This window comes from Bipolaris victoriae (genome assembly GCF_000527765.1).
Source record: "Bipolaris victoriae FI3 unplaced genomic scaffold scaffold_25, whole genome shotgun sequence".
Classification (NCBI taxonomy): Eukaryota; Fungi; Ascomycota; class Dothideomycetes; order Pleosporales; family Pleosporaceae; genus Bipolaris; species Bipolaris victoriae.
The window spans coordinates 46,016-62,232 of NW_014575367.1; the positions used below are offsets into that span (position 1 = coordinate 46,016).

The 16,217-nt window shown below is 50.0% G+C and overlaps 6 protein-coding genes across 6 annotated transcripts; 4 read left to right on the plus strand and 2 right to left on the minus strand.

Annotated features, from left to right (window-relative positions):
• Positions 1 to 1,664: 1,664 nt before the first annotated feature.
• COCVIDRAFT_94060 (hypothetical protein) lies at positions 1,665 to 3,677 on the plus strand (the record flags this gene model as incomplete). Its single annotated transcript, XM_014703057.1, has 3 exons — positions 1,665 to 1,894; positions 1,946 to 2,550; positions 2,608 to 3,677. The coding sequence occupies 3 exons, from the start codon at positions 1,665 to 1,667 to the stop codon at positions 3,675 to 3,677; spliced, it is 1,905 nt and encodes a 634-aa protein (XP_014558543.1).
• A 333-nt stretch (positions 3,678 to 4,010) lies between these two features.
• On the plus strand, positions 4,011 to 4,613 carry COCVIDRAFT_94147 (hypothetical protein; the record flags this gene model as incomplete). Its single annotated transcript, XM_014703058.1, has 2 exons — positions 4,011 to 4,116; positions 4,192 to 4,613. The coding sequence occupies 2 exons, from the start codon at positions 4,011 to 4,013 to the stop codon at positions 4,611 to 4,613; spliced, it is 528 nt and encodes a 175-aa protein (XP_014558544.1).
• A 2,531-nt stretch (positions 4,614 to 7,144) lies between these two features.
• COCVIDRAFT_94273 (hypothetical protein) lies at positions 7,145 to 8,537 on the minus strand (the record flags this gene model as incomplete). Its single annotated transcript, XM_014703059.1, has 3 exons — positions 7,145 to 8,240; positions 8,291 to 8,379; positions 8,460 to 8,537. 3 exons carry the CDS (start codon positions 8,535 to 8,537, stop codon positions 7,145 to 7,147), a joined length of 1,263 nt encoding a protein of 420 aa, XP_014558545.1.
• A 509-nt stretch (positions 8,538 to 9,046) lies between these two features.
• On the plus strand, positions 9,047 to 9,749 carry COCVIDRAFT_94192 (hypothetical protein; the record flags this gene model as incomplete). Its single annotated transcript, XM_014703060.1, has 2 exons — positions 9,047 to 9,202; positions 9,261 to 9,749. 2 exons carry the CDS (start codon positions 9,047 to 9,049, stop codon positions 9,747 to 9,749), a joined length of 645 nt encoding a protein of 214 aa, XP_014558546.1.
• Positions 9,750 to 9,973: 224 nt separating this feature from the next.
• COCVIDRAFT_94145 (hypothetical protein) lies at positions 9,974 to 13,831 on the minus strand (the record flags this gene model as incomplete). The annotated part of the gene is made up of 3 exons (XM_014703061.1): positions 9,974 to 10,144; positions 10,201 to 12,956; positions 13,006 to 13,831. 3 exons carry the CDS (start codon positions 13,829 to 13,831, stop codon positions 9,974 to 9,976), a joined length of 3,753 nt encoding a protein of 1,250 aa, XP_014558547.1.
• A 305-nt stretch (positions 13,832 to 14,136) lies between these two features.
• On the plus strand, positions 14,137 to 15,584 carry COCVIDRAFT_36063 (hypothetical protein; the record flags this gene model as incomplete). Its single annotated transcript, XM_014703062.1, has 2 exons — positions 14,137 to 14,380; positions 14,446 to 15,584. 2 exons carry the CDS (start codon positions 14,137 to 14,139, stop codon positions 15,582 to 15,584), a joined length of 1,383 nt encoding a protein of 460 aa, XP_014558548.1.
• Between the last annotated feature and the right edge of the window lie 633 nt (positions 15,585 to 16,217).

Genomic DNA, 16,217 nt, shown 5'->3' on the forward strand with positions numbered 1-16,217 from the left:
ACGTATGTAGTAGTGGTAGCATCACCACATTAGTTTCACCATGACAAAACACTCTCGGGAAAATCCTGGATTTTATTTAGCGCGCCATAAGATGCGACCGCCAGAATGGCGTCAGGAACAGTAGGCTCCCAGTCGACATGAGAGAAGGGCAGGCCAGGATCACCACGGCGTTATTGACCTGCCCCTCCATCACAACGTTGGTTCCGCTCCGCGCTGCGCTGCGCTGCCGCCGCCGCTCAGTCACCCTTGCACCACGGGAAGTCTCTGCTAATGCCCCTCTGCCAACAGGCACACACACACATTCTCTGCTCGACCGTACCTCGGCATGGTCAGCTGCCAGCAAGGCATTAATCCCAAACAGCAGTGGCCGCTGCTGCTAAGCCCGTCGCAGCAGTGGCCATGGAAGCCATTTTTGTCAGATGACCAGCCGACTCTGCCCGGTCCTGTCCGCCGACGCTACGCCAAGTTGCGGTCTGCCTCAACCTCGATGATTGCTGCCAAAGCCATGTCCGATAGACGACTCCTCTCCCCCACAGCCCGAGCCGTGTTTAACAAGGTCGGCCTGCAACCCTCGTGGGAACCCTGGCTTCGTCATCCTGGTGGCCGTAGCTTCTCCACGTGGAAGGCAGGAGGCGTCCAGTAATCCCTTGGGGAGTTCCTCACACGCCCTCTTGACGAGTCAAAGTCGGCCGATAAGTCGCCATCGAGTCGGTGTAGTAGTCGCGCTGCTTGCTTGACCGGATCAGGGCTGCTCCTACACAAAGTTTTGCGCCCTAGAGAAGGGCAGGCCGTGTCAGTGGTCATGATTCGCGCCTAGCCTTACGTGCCGCCTGCGATGACATGCCCTGGCCTGCGGTTGAAAGCTGGAGCTCACAGCAAAGCGGCACAACAGTTGCATTGCTGTTCCAAAGCTTATTGGAATATGGAAACTTTGTGCGCCCAGTCCAACGAAACAACCAGAGCCCGGCTTGTGACGTTGAGGCTGGCAGCGTGTACTAGGTATGTACATATCTAGTAGTATATAGTGATATGCCAGTACGTAAAACATCAAGTTTCTGTCCCACTACTGTTCACCAAGCGGCGTGCGCATTCCTTGCCTCCACGGAGCGTTGTGCCAGGGGTGTCGTACGAGACGCAAACTCTGCATGCAAGCGAAGCAGCCTCACATTCGATCAAAGCAGCCGGTGATTCAAATGCATCGGAAATCCCGTCGTCTCTACGGCGGCCGAGTGAGTACGACTACTATATCAGTGTATTGTTATACAGCAGGTGGCGGCTAATACCCCGAAGCTCCTGTCAAGACTTGTACCTGGATGATGACTGCTCGTTACACAAAAATCCTTCGAGCGGCAGCGCCACATGTATAATTATTTTGGCCTGCATAGCTACCAGAGCTGACAACATGAACCCATCTGGCTTAGATCAGTACTTTACTGCAAGGTGCACATTTACTGGAAGGCGCACATTGTGATTGTTTTTGGTGGCCCCTGAAAGGCTGTTTGAGCGCTGAAACGCCACAGTGGCCGATCAGTAGCGCTAACATGGCGACGTCACGTCTTCCTCTCATGAGGAGCACAACATCGCAAACAGCAAACATCTCGTGCACCGTCGTCTAATTCCCTTCTCTTGCATAGCATAGCATCTGCTCTACACCTTCGCTCACCATGGTCTCTGCCACCTGGGTCTTTAGCGCCATCGTAGCCTACACCATCTACAAAGCTACCTGGAGATATCGCCGCCATCAGCGCAATATCGCACTCGCCAAGAGCTCAGGGCTGCCTGTAGTCTCGGTGCCTTGGAATATCTACAATCGTTTCTGGCTGGCCACATTCAAGTTCTGGACGCTGCTGCTGCGAAAAATTCTCCCAAGCTCCCTGACGGGCCTGTGGTTAGAGTATGTATGGACAATAGCGCCAATTGTCATGTGTTGACCATTGCCTTGCAGAATCCTACAGGCAGAATGGAGCCATGTCACTGGATACAAATATTTCAAGGAGATTGGCAAAGACATATTCATCGCCGTCGCCCCCTCTGGAATCGATGTCTATGTCGCTAATGCAGAAGCCATCACCCAAATCACTACCCGTCGTAATGACTTTCCCAAGCCTCTTGAGATTTACAAATCCCTCAACATATATGGTAAGAATCTCGTGACTACCGAAGGAACCGAATGGCGCAGCCATCGCAAACTTGTAGCACCGAGTTTCGGTGAGCGCAACAATGAGCTCGTTTTCAACGAAACACTTCATCACGCAAAATCGCTGCTTAGTCTCTGGGCGGGACCCGAGGGAAGAGGCAACAAGACCATAATCGATCCTTCTATAGCTTCAATGAACTTTGCTTTGTACATCATTAGTAGCGCAGGCTTCGATGTACGGGTTACCTGGCCGCACGAAGAAGGTAAGGAGGAAACAGTCAGCAAGAATACAGAGCAGTCCATTTCTTTCAGCTCCAAAGCGCCTCCTGGCCATACTATGAGCTATCGAGAAGCGCTCAGTGAGCTGCTTCATAATATCATATGGACCCAGATAATACCTATCCCATGGCTTGGTAAGATATATCAATACCACTTGTAATCGAAACAATGACACTGATGCATTCTATTAGAAAAGTCTCCGTTTGCGGCACATCGTAAAGTCGCCGAGGCAGCTGCCGAGTGGGGCGCTTACATGAACGAATTGTACGAGACCAAAAAGACTCAGTTTCTTTCCGGTGAAGGCAAGAAGGGAATGGATGTTTTCGAATCTTTAATCCGCGGTAGTGGTATTACAGGTGAAAACGCCCCACTTGTCGATAAGAGCGATATACTCGGTAACGCTTTTTTGATCATGCTGGCGGGCCACGAAACAACAGCAAACACGCTACATTTTTCGCTGATTTATCTTGCAATCCACTGGGCATCCCAGAAACGGTTACAACAAGACATTGACCGGATATTCAATGGTAAACCCACCAGTGAATGGACGTACGAGGAGCATTTTCCTAAGCTTTTCGCAAGCATGCCAGCTGCAGTCATGAACGAGGTGCTCCGGCTATTGCAGCCAATTGTCAACATTCCAAAATCAGTCACGCCAGAACAATCCCAGACCATTCAGGTGGACGGCAAGTCATACACTATCCCTGCAGGTGCCAACGTCTTCCTGTGCTCGTCTGTCCATCGCAATCCGAGGTATTGGCCCGCACCCGAAAATGACACAAACGATGATGGTATGTCGGACCCGGATTGTTTCCGACCTGAGCGCTGGTTTACAAAGAACAATCTTTCGGAATCTTTTGTCGAAGTTGACTACGACGACGAGGCACTACGTGGACCATCCGGCGAAGACACGTCATCGGAGCTCTTTAAACCTGTCAGAGGGTCCTATATCCCATTCAGTGATGGTGGCCGATCCTGCATAGGGCGACGCTTTGCGCAAGCTGAGGTTCTCGCAGTGCTAGCTGCTATATTCGCGCAGTACAGTGTCGAGCTTGCCGTCGATGACTTTGCTTCTGACGAAGAGGTGGACAAGATGCCAAAGGGAGGCCAAGAGCGACGAGAGGTATACAACAAAGCTGTAAATAGGGCCCAGCATGCGCTTCGATACAAAGTTGCGTCCATTATTACATTACAGCTGCGGGGCACTTCTATACCTATCAGGTTGATGAAGAGAGGAGAAGAAAGGTTCGCTTTTGACTAGTTTAGGCATGACAAGGGGGTAGTACGCACCTGAACTTATATGCAATTACTCATTCACCAAATATGAGAGGTAAATGAAGTACAAAGTATTATCTCTATCTATGTATTGTTGGTGCTCAGAACAGGAGCTACCCCGCATCACGTCACTTTGGAGAAGCTACCCCACTGACTCGCAACGTCCATGTCAGCCATAACAACATCCCAATGTGTTTTGTCTGGAACAACGTTGTAAACAAACAACAAAAAACATCGATTTCTCCGTAGTAGCTGAGACTAACTCAATAGATACCCCGGAACATCGCAGAGACCCTTGGCATCGTTGTCAAGCTCCACAATGCCACCCCCAAGCTTCCCACCCGAAGAGCTCCGGCTGATAGTTCAAGAGGTGGCTACTCTTCTCAAAGAGCGCAAAGAAACAATATCAGTTGCAGAAACAGTCTGTGGACCCTTTTTACCTACCAATGGATATGTGATACACACCTAAAGCTAACTACCCACGACCACCTCACAGGCAGCAGGCGGCCTCATCTCAGCAGCGCTCCTGTCTTTCCCCGGCGCATCATCCTACTACCGCGGCGGCCTAACCCTCTACACGCTCGAATCGCGCATTGCGTTTGCGGGCTGGACCCAAGAAACCGTCTCTGGCTACAGCGGCCCCACGCCAGCCGTTGTCTCAGGTCTAGCCGAGCACACGCGCAGCAAGCTGGGCAGCACGTATGCTGTCAGCGAGAGCGGGACTGCAGGCCCCACAGGCGGCAGCACCAGGAACCGCACGCCGGGATATGTGGCTCTTGCAGTGGCACGCGAGGGTGGGGACACGGCGACGAGAGAGGCAGAGACGCGCAGCTCAGAGAGGGAAGGCAACATGGTGGCTTTTGCGGTTGAGGCGCTCAAGCTCGTTAGAGATGTTATCAAAGCGGATGGCGGTAAGCTGTGATGGGAATCAACACAAAATGGGTCAATGGGCGGGTGGGGCGATTAGACTAAGTGAGTAATTCGTGCGAGAAATAGAAGGGCCCCCCATTGCGTGTGTGTGTGTGTGTGTGTACCGAGGGCATGGTTAAAGGGTTGTTTAAGCGTACAATCTTGATCTACTCAACGTTTTCTGGATTTAGGGAAAAGCCACCGTGTGAAACTGACGTTGACCCTCACACTCGGAACATAACAATTCCTATACTAATGGGTTGGTGTACTGTAGTAGTAGTAGTAGTAGTAGTAGTAGCGAAATTTACCTGATTTGATCGGTATCAAGATTATTAATCGCTGCCCCAACAGTTCCCTTCCCCCCTTCGCTTGTGCTCCATACGCGGTTTATATCCGTGGAATGTGTTTTTCTGCGTGTGTGATACCGGAATTTTCCCTTTCGGGGGGGGGGGGGGAGGGTGGGCAGTTTCCACATAATTTTTCCCCCTTTTTCTCCTCGTTCACAGCCGGCGTATGCGTAGTAGTGTTAAAAACGCAAAATAAGGATTTCCCCAATTCCCGGACCCAGCTCGTCGGTTGTCACACCACAACACACCATAACCGCCATTTTGGTGGGGGGGGGGTTTATACCAAGGAACAACCCCGGGGGGTTTTTTTCTTTCGAAGCGAGAATGGTGAAGCCACAATCACACATACACGTAACGTACTTTACCGATGAATGTACCCCCTTCCGAGTGCGTGTTTCTGGGTCTTTCCCTTCCGCGGGGAGGAACCATGGTGTGTTACCGTGCGTTTGGGGCTGGGCCCGGCTAGGCGGCCCAGATCCTGCTAATGCCACCACCCCTTCCACGATTAATGTGGCGTATGTACAATGCGGCACGGCGTATTCCCTTCTGCTTTCTTCCTTTCTTTCCACTATACAAGTGCTGCCAAGATTGGGGGGAGGGGGTTCAGCCCATCCCTTACTTACATACTACTGACGTCGAAAATCCACTTGCCGAGACATGTACACATCGGGGTGCACGCGACAAGGAGGATTTTTTTCTTCTCGCCCTTCCTCCCATCCCACGCCTTTCATGCTCCAATTCCCGAAAGAAGGGAAAGGCAGGATTGCAATGTCCCGGGAATTTCTTTTGTTGCGCCACGTGTGATTGTATGCAGCCCTATGCCGAACTCCTGTTGCTGCAGGATCTGAAGGATTCTTTGGAGGGGATGGTGGTTTCACCACCCAAGTGGCAGCCTCCCCCCCCATATATCAGTGGTCCGGCTAGATTTACCCGGCGAAGGATTTCGTGATGAGTGGATTCGGGGTTCATGACCGTTTTATTGATATGTTCGTGTTGTGAAGCAAGCGGGTTAGCGATGGAGGGCCGCGTGGCGAATGCATGAGTGGCTGAGATTATATCTGGGGAAAAGAAGTTGGTTGTATGTGGAGGTTGCATCTTCCTAGGTCAGAATTTTAGACTACGGGAATAAGTGACGGATGAGTCACATGTGTGCTTGAGCATCTTGTGATTTTCGGGATACTAGGGTTATCCCTTCTTTAACAGAGAGAAAAGTCCTTCGAGTAACTGCACGATCGGTGGAATGACAAATATGGGAATTTGTCACTGGGTATTTGCATTACAACAGAGAAGAGTCATGATACAGGAAACTATCCAAATCTTGGTTTGGAAACAAATGGCCTGCCAATCTCTTCTGGAAAAATAAAAATCTAGTACGCTATACACCAGCCAAATACAAACGATTAAAAGTTGTAGAAATAGATGAAACCCATCAAACCATCACTTTCAAAATCTTCCATTCCCTGTTATTCTCTTCAAACTAATACCAAATGTATTAGATGAAATCAACACAGTGTTCATATCATCAAGTTATTTTACACCCCACATCTACCCAGTACCAAATTTTGCTAGTCAGAAAGTCCCTTATACCAAGTCTCTTTCGAACTCTTTACCTACTGACTTATTGCCATGCATAAGCATTCACAATATACAAAGGTGCAGGATGGGCTATGAGTAATTTCCTTCAACTATTACTTAGACCATGATCCCACAATACTCGTTTTCTATTTGTAATAAAACAAGGCATTTGAATTGAGAGAAATGACATCATGAATAGTAATGTAATGAAATTGCAAACATACTGACCTGTAATCCAACCATCTAATTTTTCCTCCAAAATACACAACGTTCAAGGCCATGAGAACTAGAACTGTATTCCACCATAATACTTGATACGCGAAGAAGAGTGTAAAATCACCACATACACACACGAAACGAGACAAGAACACTTTGCACATAGTACTACTGCATAATCTTGCCATCTATACCAAGAAACTCAAGAGCTAAAAAAACCCATCTATAAATTTCCCTTTTCCCATCCTTCATTGATCTCACAGAAGATTGACTCCCCAACTCCGCACAACCATCTTCATTCCACCAACGGGTATTCGCGCGCGTCAATTCATACAAAACTCTCTCCCCCCTTGTCTCGTTCCCCCTTCACAGTTGCATGTTTAGCTAAAACAAACCAAAACATGCTTTACAACTCATCATGTGCATCAGGCTCCGGCATCTTAATCGGCTCCTGTGGCCTACCAAGCTCAGCATCAATGCTAACACCGCTTTTCTTCCTGTACTTCTCCCAGACGCTCCAAAAGTCCTTTTCCATGCCCTTGTCCATCTGGTCGGGCAAGACGACCACGTACTCGACGTGCAGGTCACCGTATTGCAGACCCTCGTTGTTTTCTAGCTGTTGGTGCCAGACGGGCATGCCTTCTTCCTTGATGATTTCAACGAGGTTGGGCTGTACGACTTCGCCGCGCTTGCGCGAGAGCTGGACAATGTGGCCGTCGAGATGCGTGACGTTGCGGGTCCAGTCACCCATCCATGCTTCTCGGAGAGACAGAACCTCGCGCCAGAAGAGGTCCTTGCCCCGTCTTCGGAAGAAGGTACCATCTGTGCGCTCGTGTTCTTGCTGGCCAAATGCAGGATCGGCTTCGGCGAGATGGACGATAAGGTCGCCAGCAACGTAGTCCGGACTCTCGTCTGCCTCATTCTCATAGGTGATGCGTACGCCATTGGGCATGCCCTTCTCAATCTCGAGTTGGTGCGTCTCGGATTCACGGATAACTCTACTACCGCTGCAGACCGGACATGGGTGCTTGATTGTCTTGCCTTTGCCGTGACATTGGTCGCAATGTACCTGGACTTGCTGGAAGAGTCCCGGTGCAAGTTGTTGTCGTTGTATGCGAACACCTCGTCCACCACATGTGCCACAGGTCTCTACGTGTCCATCTTCTGAACCTGATCCCTCACAGGCCGAACAGATTGCTTGCTTCTCAATCGTGAACTCCGTCTTGCGGCCATTGTAAAAGTCACGTAGAGGAATGGATACTTTGACTTCCATGTTCGGCCCTCGTCGCTCTCCGCCATGATGTCCAAAATGTCCGGAACCACCGAAGAAGCGCGAGAAGAGGTCAAAGGGATCGTGATGCTGGCGAGGACCACCGCCTTGTTTGTGCTGTTGAATGCCCTCATGGCCGTATTGGTCATAGATCTTGCGTGTTTCTTTCTCGATGAGGACTTCGTAGGCTTCTGCAATCTCAACGAATTTCTGGTTTGCTTCTTCGTTGCCACTGTGACAAGTTAGCAGGCTGCTGGTGGACTAGTGTAGTATTGGACGTACGGGTTCTTATCGGGATGATATTTCTTGCTCAGATTTCGGTACGCTTTCTTGATCTGGCGCTCTGAGGCATCCTTCTCAAGACCCAGTAGCTGCGCGACTTGGTTAGCCGATGCACTTGGAATTGCGATAAAGGTAAGAGTATGAAACGCATAATATAGACTCTACATACCTTGTAATAGTCTTCTGCGCCAATAACTAGCAGCGCCAGACACGCGACCACAAAAAACAGCGCTATCCGTAGAAGCATGGTGCAGTATGAAGTGCGCCAGCGGCGACTTTGAACTTGGGAAAGTGAGTGGACGGAATGTGCGTATCCGAGATAAATACGAGAACAACTGTCTACATGAAATTCACAAACGTCTAACGAGGTCGGGCGACCTCGAAACTAAAGGGAAGGGAGGGGGAAAGTCAAGTTGATACGAGAGGCTGCGAGTGAAGGGTAAAGTAGTAGGGTTCGGGACACGATAGCAGTAACGTAGATTATGCGACCAATCGGAGTTAAGCCTTGGCATCACCGACATGACTTTTTGTGCGCGGTGGAAGAGCTGGCGCGAACCCGTTGATCGAGGCTGCAGCAGTTCCCCACGTCCCCCGACCCGCCGTCAGATACCCCCAAACGACGCATTGAGTTGCTGTCTTGACCTGTCCGGACTCGGGCTTAATACACAAAGGCCCTTGTAGCGCTAGTGCACCTCCGCAAGACCTCCGCATCCACCACACACGACCCGAACCACCACCACCACATAGCCGCCCGTCATGGCGTCAATAGCGAACAAAGCCAAGGCTGGCAAGCCAATTGTGCAAGAGTATTTTGCGAGTCACAAAATTGGTGTCGTAGTCTCGGCGGGGAAGATGTCAAAGGCAGTAAAAGTGCGAGTCGCAGAACAAGAATGGAATAAAAAGTTTAGAAAAGTAAGATTGGTCAATTGAAACACATACAAATCTTTCCAATGCTAACAAATAGTCGTAGCATTTTCCTGCGCCCAAAAACTACCTTGTCCGCGATCCTAACAACTCCCTTGTCGAAGGCGACGTCGTCCGCATAGCATCAGGCCATCGTACCTCCACAGCCATTCACCATGTCGTAACCTCGATTGTTGCGCCCTTTGGCGAGCCTGTCGAGAAACGTCCACCAGTCCTTACCGAGGCCCAATTAGACGAGCAGCGCATCAAGGACCGGTTATTGAAGGATGTGAGGAGTGCCGCGCGGGGGAGGCAGGTCAGTGTGCAGAGATTGGCACAGGCAAGGAAGCAAGGGTATCGGATACCGACGTTGGAAGAAGCCATGGAGCGCATGAAGGTGCATACAGCGAATGAAAAGGCGAGGCTAGAAGCGCATGGTGGACAGGCTGGACAGCAAAAGACGGCAAAGGAGAGGAGAGTCGAGGCGGGGAAGAAGACCAAGGAAGAGGCCAAGGCCGAAAACAAAGTAAAGGATGTCAAGAAGCAGACTGTGTAGTGACATACACAAGAGATGGACATGTAAAATTATTGTGTGCCCCAAAAGGCCACCGCTGGAAAGCATGGTATTGCACGCAACGTTTGAGTCATCACGTTCTACATGATACCATGTTTCCTACTCACCACAACGCCAAATTCAAATCCAACCCAATGCCCAGGGTATCAATATCGTTTCCATACAATCGTGACCAAGCCCAACAATGGAACAAACAACACAACCTTCTACGCAGCTGTCTGTACAACCTTGAAGCCCTCCGATACCAGTTTCTGAATCTCTTCATCCTTGTGCTGTAGCTGAGCCAGCGCGTATGCGATGTCATTCCACTGCCTCTCGTTCTCGGCCCTTGGAAGCCTCGAAGCAAGTTTGGCAGAGAGTTGCTTGGCGTGTTTGTCCTACACAGTATTAGTATCGATGCTGCAAGATTGTGTAGTCTATTGTAAATCCATACCTTCTCAATAAATCCAGCCAAAAACTTGATGATTCTCTTCAATGCCTCCTCGCTAAGGCCTGTGTCTGCACTAAGCACACTGAACATATCAATGAACTGATTGTAGACAGCGTTGTCCTTGGTGGATAACTCGGTGAAGAACATGCGTGCCATGTCGGCAATCTTCTTGTCACTGTCCTCGAGACACTTGGCCATCTCGCCTAGTTGACCCTTGACCTTGACCTGACCTGCTAAGATCAAGAAAGTAAGCGTCATTAGACAAGTGCGCTTGACGCTAGGGTCGCCATCGTTCAAGCGGCGGTAGAGGAAGTCGGTGTTTTCGTCAATGAGGTGGTTGAAGCACACTGCCATATCGCCAAGTGCTACAACAAGATTGCTGCGGACGACGGCATCCTGACTTCTCTCGAGGATGGTGAGCAGCAAGCCAAGGTTAGTCTCACAGTACTCTGAGCTTACACACATGAGCTTCGCCAAGCAGAGTGCCGCTTGAGCTTGCAAAGTCGGATGATTGTATGATGTGTTGTTGGCGCAAATGTCCGCCACCAATGGTCCAAAATTCGCCAAAAGAGACTGCGGACCATATAGAAGCTCGCGTTCACGGACATGCGCAATGGCTTCGGTAAAATCATCCTCAGTAGTACCAGCCATGAGATCGAGCTCGTCAGCTTCCTCAGGCGCTGGCGTAGGCTCCTTGGTAGCGCCTCGTTTGCGGCCCTTCTTCAAGGGGGTAGGATCGCCCGACGATGCCATCGACTTTCGAGGAGCAGATGCGTTTTTCTTATCCTTTTCAGCTTTCCGACGCTTGAACTCAAGTTCACAAAGCTCAAGGTGAACAATCTGCTTGATTGCAATATGGCCGACAACGAAAAGCAGCTGCGAGAGAGCGAGGGCAGAGTTTTGCTTCTTGGGTTGCGGCTCCTCGATTGGAGGTGCATCTGGCATTTCCTCATCTTCCCCTTTCGGCTCAACAGCGCTTGAACTTGATGTAGGGCGTGAATCGGATTTATGCTGTCCAGCAAAGACACGCTTCGTGATCTTGCGGATGATTTCTGAGCACAAGACATCGGGGTGCTTGGATAGGACATAAATGGCACTGATAGCCTGCTCTGCTACTCCATACCACTCTTTGCTGTCCGAAGTCATTTCTGTGATTGCAGCCAGCCTCACCAATACTGCGTGGTCGTTTGGCAGTTTCACAGTTTGAGCTGGAGCGTCACTGGCGGCCTGCTTTCCGGGCGGCTGGCTCATGCGGCGAAGAGCTATGCAAGTGTACCGGGCCAGTCCCAGGTCTCGCCTACCAAGCTCTCCTAGACCAATTTTAAGGCAGGTCTCCATTTCCTGCACTACAATGTCTGGTGTGGAAAGTGCCAGCATACCCAGAACGATGATAGCTCCTCGGCGCTGGTTCTTGGAGATGTCTTTCTTCTGGTAGCCATAGATCTGCCAGAGCTTCTGAATGACTAATCCATTGACCAGGCCCTGCTTCATCATCGTACTGAGAAGCTGCTCGAGGGACGTCAATTCTGCTGGCGTTGTACCGAAAGTCAAACTGATCATGTTCTTTGAAATGTAGTTTGCAACCGCGTTGTCATCGAAACCGGGCGGTGCGTCAAAGAACAAGCCTTTGTAGCATTCAAGCAGATGAGTCTGCACACCCTTGCCTTCGTCACTGTTGCCTTTGGTCCAGATGAGTCGTAGCATTCTCCGGATACCAAGCTTTGCATTTGCAATCTTGTACGCATCGATGGTGGTGAAGAAGTCCATGGCTTCGATGACCTCGCTCTTGTTCTTGGATGACAATAACTGAGTTATGATCTCAGCAGCATCGTTGATGACTTCAATGAACTTGAGTGCTTCTAGCAGGAACTTGCGTACTGCTTGGAATTTTTCCAGCTCTTGTGCCGTGGCTGCATCTTTCTGAGCTTTTTCGATGGCGGCAGCCTTCTCCTCTTCGCTCATCTCAGATGGATGCTTCGGTCCTTCCTCATCCCCAACATCAGCCTGTGTTGCATCCTGCAGCAGTGTCTCATCGACCGTCTGATCACTCGGTGGGCGTTCCCTCAACTCTTCTGGAGGCTGCAGGGCATTGATTTGGGCTTCACATTCTTCCAATCGCTTAGTCCAGTCCTTTGTCGACAGCAATCCTCCATCAAACGCCGTGAAGGGATGGGTTGAGATGAGTTTGGCAAGTAGCTTAATCGCATTTCGGCGAACGTTGCTACTTTTGTCTTCAAGACTGCGAGCAGCAAGTTCGGCGACCTTTTGTCTGCGCTTGGGGTACTTCTGCTCTAGATCACAAAGTTTAACGTAAACCTGCATTACCCTAGCACGACAATAGGGGTTAATGTCGAGGAAGCGGTCTTCCAGCACATCGAAGAAAATTCGTATCTGCGCCTTGTGGTTTTCGCTGCGGTCGTCTTGACTCAGCTTGCTAAGCATAGTTATGAGGTTTCCGCAGACTTCGATAAGGGCGCAGCGCAAGGTATACGACTCGCTATCTAGCAGGTTTGCAAGCAGTGTCATTTGTCGGATGACAAGATGTGGTGTGAGTTCAGAAATCTTGGTAAGGAAAGTCGAGATAGACTTTGGACCTTTGAGATCGGTGGAACTAAACTCCTTGCTGCTGATGTCTTTCAAGACGTCTTCGGTTAGTTGTGGATAATCAAACGCATCTGCAAGTGTGAAGAGAAACTCCGCCATAGGCTCTGACAGATGCTCAAAATATGTCAAGCTCTGGTTGATGGATGTTTGTGCGGCTATCATAATTGTCAGCAGAGGTACTCAGTGGAATCTTAGTGTACTTACTGTATGCATGTCCGTGCGATTTGACGGCAAAACACAAAACTCTGAAACAATGATTCCGTATGGCATTGTTCTTGACCCTTGCCTCATTCTCAAGGATGTGGTATACCGGCTTTGTGAACAGACCGATGAACGTGTCTCGCTCTGATGTAGTGACAAATATACGGCCCAACTTGAGTCTAAGCACCTTGCTCATCCGGTCCAATGCTGTCTCTAATTGGGCAGAGGCATCCCAGGCGCTCTCTTTGCCTCCGCCGGTTTTCGTCTTTGTAGTCTTACCCCGCCCCCGCGCTGCTGGGGCAGAGGCGGATTTCTCTAGTGCTCTTGTTTCGACTGCGGAGATGGTCCAGCGAAGAAGAAAGCCATACATTTCGAGCAAATTTTTATGGTGAGGTATCGCATCCTGCTCTTCAGCCTCAAGGTCTGCGTGGATTATGTCGGCTTGAGTAGACAATGCGGAGGATATGAGGTCGAGAATCTTGCTGAGAATTGCGGGAGGAATCTGTGATGAGTGCCTAGAGAGCCGGAACAGTTTATGATTAGGTTCTGTGTCATATGTTTTTACGTGCTTTGGATATGCGGGAACGCACTTCAGCAGAAACTGCAGAGTATCAAAAACAGAGCTGCGAGTAATCGCATCTGGGCTCTCTGCCACGGCATCAACCACAGGATTCAGCTCGCTGTTGATCAATCCGGGCGACGACAGCGCTTCTGGCTCATCTTCGCAGTCTTGTAGCGCTTGCGGGGCCTCGGGCGTGGGGATCGTCGAAGGGTCGCTGTCGAACAGCTTGACCGCCTCATTGATGTCGAATTCCACGCGCGCATCCATAATGGTCAGAATCGCTTGCGGAATCAAAAGACAAGAAGGCCAAAACAAAAAGAAGCGACGAAAGGGTCGTCGAGGGTGGGGTTATTTGCTAAGGTGAAAGGGACAAATGCGGGCCGTCGTCTCACTTGGCGGGAAAGCGCGTTGCATGTGTTTATTGGCCCGTGCGCGTTGTCATCATGCTTCCCCTTCCGGCCTAGTAATCGTCCAGGGTTCAATCGCGGAACGCGTCTCCCAAACGCTGTGCAGAGATTCGTGCATCATTCTGCACCCCATAAGAAGGCCACTCACAGACTTACCCTCCTCCCATGGCAAAGGCGCGCACTTCACTGCGGAATGCAGAGGCCATTGACGTCCACGAAGACTCTATAAAGGCAGAAGAGTCTGAAGAGACTATGGACGAAAGCATGGATCCGCTCGACGAGAGTGGGCAAACAGTCGACAGCAGCGACGAGGAAGTCGAGGATTCCGTCCAAGAAGATATGGCGCGCTTCGAAGAGACATTTGTCGGTATCAGCAAGCGCTTTCGACTGATCAACCGCATTGGAGAGGGTATGTCCCCCATCGTTGGCTTGCAGTCATGCAGGGTACCGGGGGTCGCTCACACTTCGTCACAGGAACCTTTTCTACTGTCTACAAAGCCGAAGATCTCGAGTACGAAAAATATAACAACGACTGGGACATTGACGAACGAGAAAAGAACAAGAGCATGTCCCCTTTGCGCAGGAAGCAGTCCGCCCGCCGCCCCCACTATGTGGCCATCAAGAAGATCTACGTTACCAGCAGTCCGATACGCATCTTCAATGAGCTCGAGCTTCTCTACGACCTGAGAGATTCAGACTCAGTGTGCCCCCTCATCACTGCTTTCCGTCATTTGGATCAGGTGGCTGCTGTGCTACCTTACTTTCAGCATCGCGACTTTCGAGATTACTACCGCGACATGAAGATTTCCGATATGCGCTTCTATTTTCGAAGTTTGTTCACTGCCCTTGCAGCAGTACACAAGAAAGGTATTATTCACCGTGATGTTAAGCCTACCAACTTCCTCTACAACACATCGCAATCGCGTGGTGTCTTGGTCGATTTTGGCCTTGCGGAACGAGAAGGCACAGATTGGCACAACTGTGCCTGCCACTTGAACGAAGAGGATCGTCGCTACAGGGTATCCCACAGCGTCTACGCCCAGACACAATCAGCAGGTCACAACGCTTCCGCCTATCCCAAGAACGACACTCGCAACAGCAGACGCGCCAACCGAGCAGGCACTCGTGGCTTCCGTGCCCCTGAAGTGCTTCTAAAATGCACTCAGCAGACCTGTTCTATCGATGTATGGAGTGTGGGAGTCATACTTTTGACTATGCTCTCGCATCGCTTTCCCTTCTTTCACAGCGCAGACGACATTGATGCACTACTCGAGATCACCACTATATTTGGAAGAAAGAAAATGCGGGAGACAGCACTCCTACATGGCCAAGTCTTTGAGACGAACATACCTAGCTACAGTGAAGGCGGTCATAGCCTAGAGAAGATTATCCTTTGGTGCACAGGCCGGACAGGCGACAAGACCCAGCCCAAGAAGGAGCTTGAGGAAGAAGAGAAGGAAGCCGTACAGTTCTTGTACCGCCTTTTGGAGTGCAACCCAGCAAAGCGAATCACCGCCGCTGAGGCTTTGGAACATCCCTTCCTTGCCAAGGTTGAGGAAGAAAGCGAGGCGGAGCAGAAGGAAGCGGCTGATTTCGCCGAAGAACAAGAATAGCCACAGCGTTGGCACATCGACGAGAGCACGAGAAAAAGTAGCATCAACGGCGTACGATTTGGGTGGCAGCATAGTACAGGAGTTCTTTTTTGTTTGGCCATTTATGGAAAATCGGCTATGGGACGAGTCATTACGATACCCTCCTGTACTGCACAGAATCACGCATAAAACATTATTCTGAATAATAGACATGAGAATTACACACATCTTTAGTATTTTCTCAGTTGTTTGTTCTGACGCTTTCAAGACGTGATGGCATATCACCTGACCGCACCGTGGAGATTATCACGATCTGACATGGACGCCCGATGGTCTGCTACCATGCGACCTGTGTTAAGAAGAGATCCTTTCTTGTTACTTTGAACAGCAACCAGTCTATTTGCCTGTCTCCTATATAAATAGCTACGTAGCCTAGAGTTCAGTTCTCTATTGAATACAACATCGTTACCTGGCGTTACCGAAGTATAGCTCTTTAAGCATAAGCCTTTGCAACATGTTTGTATTTACTTTTTTTTCTTATTCGATGTTTCGTTGTAGTAACTAGTTGTACTATCCAAACAATACTAAGCCACTGTAGTAGAGAGCCCATTGTTATATGAAATTGAATTGCATAACTACGATATCGCGTGGGAT